This window comes from Erpetoichthys calabaricus, chromosome 6 (assembly GCF_900747795.2).
Source record: "Erpetoichthys calabaricus chromosome 6, fErpCal1.3, whole genome shotgun sequence".
In the NCBI taxonomy this organism is placed as follows: Eukaryota; Metazoa; Chordata; class Cladistia; order Polypteriformes; family Polypteridae; genus Erpetoichthys; species Erpetoichthys calabaricus.
In genome coordinates, this window is record NC_041399.2 from 160,504,989 (window position 1) to 160,511,652 (window position 6,664).

The 6,664-nt window shown below is 36.3% G+C and overlaps 1 protein-coding gene across 3 annotated transcripts in view; it reads left to right on the forward strand.

The window, feature by feature from the left end:
- LOC114653632 (E3 ubiquitin-protein ligase HECW1-like) overlaps nucleotides 1-4,862 on the forward strand; it is a 461,230-nt gene extending 456,368 nt beyond the window's left edge. For all 3 annotated transcript variants that reach the window (XM_051929083.1, XM_051929082.1, XM_028804051.2), the window contains one exon: nucleotides 3,021-4,862. In XM_051929083.1, the coding sequence (XP_051785043.1) occupies nucleotides 3,021-3,132 (112 nt within the window). In that variant the 3' untranslated portion in view covers nucleotides 3,133-4,862. The remainder of the gene's footprint in view (nucleotides 1-3,020) is intronic.
- Nucleotides 4,863-6,664: the final 1,802 nt, after the last annotated feature.

The following is a 6,664-nucleotide window of genomic DNA, read 5'->3' on the forward strand; positions in this document are numbered from 1 at the left end:
ATGACTTTACTTAAATGGTAAACTCTGACGCCACTTCCAAATATGCTTGGACCTATCACACATGCACTGCCTGGTCCTTAACTAAAAAAAGTTTGGGAACAGCTGACCTAGACCACAGTAATTCTAGTCCAGGTCTAAATACACCTTTTTTATTTTGTAATGATTCAAATTATAAGGTACGCCCATGTCATAGCTAGTACACTAATAAATATTAAGTTCAGTATATTATCACATAAATTTTCAAATTACTTTGTGTGTGCACTGGTTTGTTGCCAGGTAGATTTAGTTGGGGATTTTTGTGTTTACTTGTACCTGGTCCTACACTGAGCAGCACACATTGAAAGCAAAATCCAGGCTGCTCACAAGGTCTGATGTCATGACGAGCCACTGTTTTTTTTTGCTCTCAGTGTATATAATTCAGAAGGATGAGGCTGAGATGTACTGGTCAGCAAAACCATCATTTGAAATGCCTTATAGACAGCAGATCATGACTGAAAAACGTAGTTTCCTTGTCAGGTATTTGCATTTTGTTACCTGTTGCTTCACACAGTAGTGAGAAATCCTTTTTAAAAATAAAACCGTTATGTGATTCATTGATAAAGAGATTCACTAAAGTCTACATACCTGAGCAGAATCTGTTGTTGACAAATCATTTATGGTTGGGAGAGGTCATTTGTCAATGAAGTGATAGAAACATCATGCAATTACTGAGTTGGCACTGTGTCTACTCTATTGAGTAACAGGTAAAAGACGATTTTCCTCTTGGGGACAAATAAAGTTTTATCTCTATCTATATCTTATGAGAGATGGCCTGGAACCTTACCTGGCTGGGACACCCTCAGACTGGAAGAACCAGGGAGAGAGAGAGATAGCACGTACAGGGCATGGTCTCCCCCAGATCACTAGATGGCAGCCCATCTGAGGTATAGCATTGATACTAGGAATTGGAGTTTTTCGACTCAGCTCTGTTGAGTTTCATGGGTGCAGCCAGGGTGTACTGCGGGGACAGGTGAGCCCTTCTCAATTGGGCTCCAGCATCATCCTGAAGTGCTTCCAAGCCACAGCTTCGTACTTTCAGGTGTTACATAAAAGAAGCCGCCTTCCTGAACTCTGGGAGCCAGATGCAGGAGGAGGAGAACGAAACTTACAGTGGGGAGCGGAGGAGGCAAAGACAGATAAAGAGAGAGACAGAGAAGAAGACTACTGCTGTGCTTCTGTACTATGGTAGTGGCGTGGGAAGTGCTTACTCTAAGGAAGAGTTTCCCACAACAAAATAAATCCTCTAGTTTATTGGTAACTTGTGTCCGAGCCTGTGTGCCGGGTGTTTGGGGAGCTGGAGCAACCACCTACTGACCACAATCTTTATTTATATCTCTCTAATTAAATTTGGTGGAGGTTTGACAAAAGAGTCTACAAACTGTCAAAACATAAAAACTAATTTTAATGCATGTACTTTATGTAGACCTATGTTTGTCATGTATTCATACTGTATTGTCTTTTTAGTCAGCAGCACCCATTACTAAAAAATCGTTCCCGCAGATTTATGAGTTTTCGTGATCTAATTTTGCATGTGTCTACCTGTCATTTTGTATTGAAAAAATCACTGAAGACATTTTCTGGCACATGCAGACATTGTGTTTAGACTTCTGATGTGTGTTCTGGTCTTCTGATAACACAATGCACCCTTTACCAGTTATGATGGCACTTATAGCTTTTTGTATTCCAAAAGATTTGTTGAAGACAGAAACAACATTGGGTACATTCCTCCATTGCACTAGGAGTGCTCATGTGCGCTAACTCTACTGCAGAAATCAGGAAACAAGGGATATCAACGGGTTAGCTACCCATGATGAGCATTTTCCTGCACAATGGGCATTTGGTGCACCTTTGTGTAGAAAATCTATGGCATGTCAAAATGTTTTAAAAATGCATTTCCCTCCTTCAAGGTGATTTGAACTGGGGCCATAGAATCAGGACAATCCATCCATATAGGTGACCTAGGCAACTGCCTAGAGCAGAACCTGAGCAGAAAATTGAAGTAGAAAACAAAGTTAAGGCCTTTACAGTCATGTGTTACAATGAATGTCCAGCGTGCACATTTCTATAAATTAAGCGCAATTAATGTAATAATATATTTGAATGTAATAATACTTTTTTAGTTGAACGCTGCCATTCTGGTATGTACGGAAATATTTTCCACATAGACTTTCAATTTGATTCTTTTGATGCACGTGCACAAGAGATATGGTGCATTACTAATAAATATACATTGTTTCAAGATGTGTGTATTGAACCTTCATTAAAAGTATGGGAAAATCACCATGTTTGGCCAAATAAAAATGTACTGAGTGCTGAAAATGGAAGTGCATGCATGGACAAATAGTGGATTGCATATAGTTTTCATGTGTTACTGCCTTTGTAAATTTAAAAGTGCCAGAACAATTGTATTTTGCCTAGAGTGCCAAAATTGCATTTGCCAGCCCTGTATAAAATATAATTGGTTTTCTAGTGAAGTATGGATTTTCAAGAATTATATGACTACACAAATGACAAACATAATCAGATAAATGTGACAAGGCCTAAAGTAGTCCCAAAATAGGTATTTTTTCATGACTCTTAACCCCAATTCGTACATCTTTCAAATGTGTTCAGGAGCTATATAAATAAAAAGTATTATTGTTGTTATTATTATTACTGTTTTATATTCATACAGTGTATTAATGAAATATATGAAAATGTATATTACCATTAGCGAAAATTTCTTATATTGCTATTATTTGAGTTTAGACTGATATTCAGAAAGGAACATCAGCTGCAGACAACTCTATGCTCTTTAATATGTATTCTGCCATTGTTTGCAGTTTTGAAATTAGCAAGTGTCATAACTGTCTGTAACTGTTACATATCGGTTTTCTTATAACTATGAGGCAGCTAAATAGATACGATTTTTTTTCTTAACAAAAATGTTCACATATTGTTAAAGCCCTTCCTGCTCTTAATTACATTTTTCTGTTTTTCAGGGCCCACACATGCTTTAATCGCCTTGATCTTCCTCCATATCCTTCTTACACCATGCTATATGAGAAACTGCTGACAGCTGTGGAGGAAACCAGCACATTTGGACTGGAGTGAACGTCAGGCTGCTAAATGATCACTGAGAGGTTGATTTCCTAATTCCTGTATTATATGTGAAGATAACAATGGGACAATATCATTCCGAAAGACACTATTGCATGTACAACTCTCCTCATATGATGTATTTTTTCTCTTAAAGTGTTCAAAACCATACAAGAGCTGTATGCAATAGGAACCTTCAGGCTTCTCAAATGTCCTCAGTCCATACATACACTGTTACTGTACTCTGCACTGCTAGCTTGATATCAACAGCAGGATAGCGTGAAAAATGATGCAACACTGATTTCAAGCTCCAGGTCCACATAATTCTTCCTGCACCATGTGGACATGTGGAAACTTTAGAAGAACCTTTTGCAAATACAGAAATGTATCCTTTTGTTCGTTTGTGAAATTATTTGTATATAGACTGTTGTTTTTGCTAAAAAAAAGGGAGAAAAATTAGTAAAAATTTTGTATTCTTTATTTACAGGTATGTGCTTGGCAGTCAGTTGATTAGGTAAAATGAGGCAGCAAGGAGAGTCATGTTACTTTTGAGGAATCTGGAGAATGTCCTTTTTGCAGCGCACTGAAGGAGCCTATTGCTCCCACAAAAAAATAAAAATGTTGAGTGGGCACACAGACTTTCCAGGCTAATAAACAAGTGTCTCATCCAAAAACATTCTATACACTTTAATACATATTAATAGTGTAATATTTAAATATAACTTTTGCATTTGCTTTATAATATTATTTATTGATTTGTAATTTGGTTTTACTACTTGTAATTTATTTGAAATAAACATCCTTTCCTCTAAATGACTGATTTAGACAATCCCAACTGAAATTTTGGAAGCCATCAAATATGATTTCTCTGAGCACTGCATTTTTGGCAGAGGCGCTGCTCTGATTTCATTGCTTTTATAGTCACTGTCATACAATCAGCCTTAAGGCTTATTAGAAGAAAGTTTAAGAGAGGGCATTTTTGTAGTAAAATGGCACACAAAAGATTTTGTATAAATACAATGATGGAAAAACAGTCCAAACAGAATGCATTTCAACATATTTTTATCATCATTGAAAGCTTAAAGTTATTAAATGTAATTCTTTTTATTGCATGTTTGTAAACTTTTTCAAACTCTGAGCTTTTTGGTTTTAACATTTGCCACACTAATAAAAAAAGAAAAGAGTATCACTAGGTTGTCTTTCAGTGAAAATGCACTATAGTCTCTTGGACCACATTTGAGAAATGCAAAATATAGCAAGTCTGTCTCTGCCGTTAGATGTGTATTTGGAGCCTTCTAACCACAGTCAAAGAAAATTTTTTTAACTGCTTTTTTGTTTTTCTGTGACTTTGTTCTTTCTCATTTGTACTGTTTTTAGTTCTTATTTGTTTATGACCAGGTGAAAGACAAACCAGTGTGTGGTTCTATTGTCACCCCTTTTCAACAATCAGTGGCCAATTACTTCCTTTTATTGAAATCCTTGCTTAATTAAATGTTTTCTATTTTTATGTTTCTGACCATTAAGCAGGTGCTGCATGGGTTTTTATCATATAAGAAAGTAAGCAAAGGTATATGTGGCCTGTATAAAATTGAGTTCTCTTCCCTTATAATTTGCTAAAATGTTGTCTCTTTTTTAATTGATTAAATTAGCAAGTTTATAATGAATATACAAGTACAAGGATAGTGCACTTGTTAGTGCTGTGATTTCACAGCTCCAGGGATGTGGGCTTGAATCCTACCTTGGACACCGCCAAGTGGATTCTGCACATTGTTTCTGTCTGAGTTTTTCATTCTAACTCCAGTACTAGGGTGTTGTACCGTGTTAGCCATTATGAATGTAGAGAAAAGCCAAGCAAAATGACACCTTTTATTGGCTAACTAAAAAGATTACAATATGCAAGCTTTCGAGGCAACTCAGGCCCCTTCTTTACATCTTGCCTGAAGAAGGGGCCTGAGTTGCCTTGAAAGCTTGCATATTGTAATCTTTTTAGTTAGCCAATAAAAGGTGTCATTTTGCTTGGCTTTTCTCAACATTCATTCTAACTCCCAAAGATGTGCATCTTCAGGTCATTGGCAACTCTTAATCACTCCAATGTGACCGTGTTGGTGATTGTGTCCAGGGTGTACTGAGCATTAAAGAAGAAAACATAACCCCAGGTTTATTATTGAGCTCAGAAGTAAAAACAAGCAGGAGGTAGGCCAAAAACCATCTGAATTGTATACTAAAACATGAAACCAGTAAATTTGTAGTCAAAATGCTTTGTGGAGGTTCCAGCACTAGGTCAATTTCTTCAGTTTCTCTCACACTAATTTTCTTTCGGTATCTTAAATCCAGTCCTCAGATGCATGCTGCCTTGTCCCACCATTTTATATATATACAGGATGTAACATCCATGTTATGTCACCAGCAACCTGGCACGGCCATGCAAAGGCAGATACAAAATAGTGGTAACAATGCAAAAAAATAGACACAAAATGGTGCTTCCAGAACAATAGTATAATGGTAACACTGTAGTTTAGGTACTGCAAAAATGCATCTATTACTCATTTACTCTTATAAAGTATAAGAAGATGGGTTTTTCATGTCTGTTCAGTGTGGCATATTGACATGATGGTATAATGATTTGTTAATATGAAGGACTCACAGGTCTTATACTAAATATTTAATGTCAAGAGAAATGTATCTCAGCGAAGGCACCTCAGACCATTCCAGTGTGAGGTTTTATTAGTAGGTGACATTGCAGAGATGAAGAAACACTTTACTGATGATTTGTAAGTCTTAATGAAGACCCAAAGAATTGTATGTTAAAGTCTTGTTACATAAGAGTAAATGAGTAATAGATGCATTTTGCAGTATCTAAACTAAAGAGTTACCAATATAATATATAAACACACAAAAATATACATATTCCAAATGAATAGGGACAGAGAAGTCTACCATACATACACACTATGCTGTGATGGCCTAATATTCTGATTTTAGCCTAATAATGTCAGGATAGGCTTAGAGCCCTTCTGATCTTGAAATCGAAAAATGAGCTCACAAAATGGATGAATAGTAAAGTTCCCTTACTATTTTCTCACTAAGCAAACTAATGCAAAAACAGATATTCACATTTAAGATTAAAGTTTTAAAATGTTTGCAGTTTTTTTACATAGTTCATACTTTCATACTTTTGTTTTTATTTGACTCTTTAATTCATTTCTATTGTTAATTTGTTTATTTATTCAGGTCATCATTTTGTGTATCATATCTTCATCATAACTGTCCTTAATGGATTGACTGCCACAGGCAGTAATCACCATTCCAAATTTTTTGGTGCAGACACCCCATGCCGCCCCCAGCAAGATGCACACCTGGGCAATTGCCCATGTAACCCATACCTAAATCTGCCTCAGGTCTCTTGGCATCACATGGCTATTTTATATGTATAATTAGCCATGTGCAGCTGAAACAAAACAAGCCATAAAGAAGCCCTCCCACTCCTTGCATCAGAGTGAGGCCTTGTGAAATAATAATAATAATAAGGAAAGATTTATTATTATCT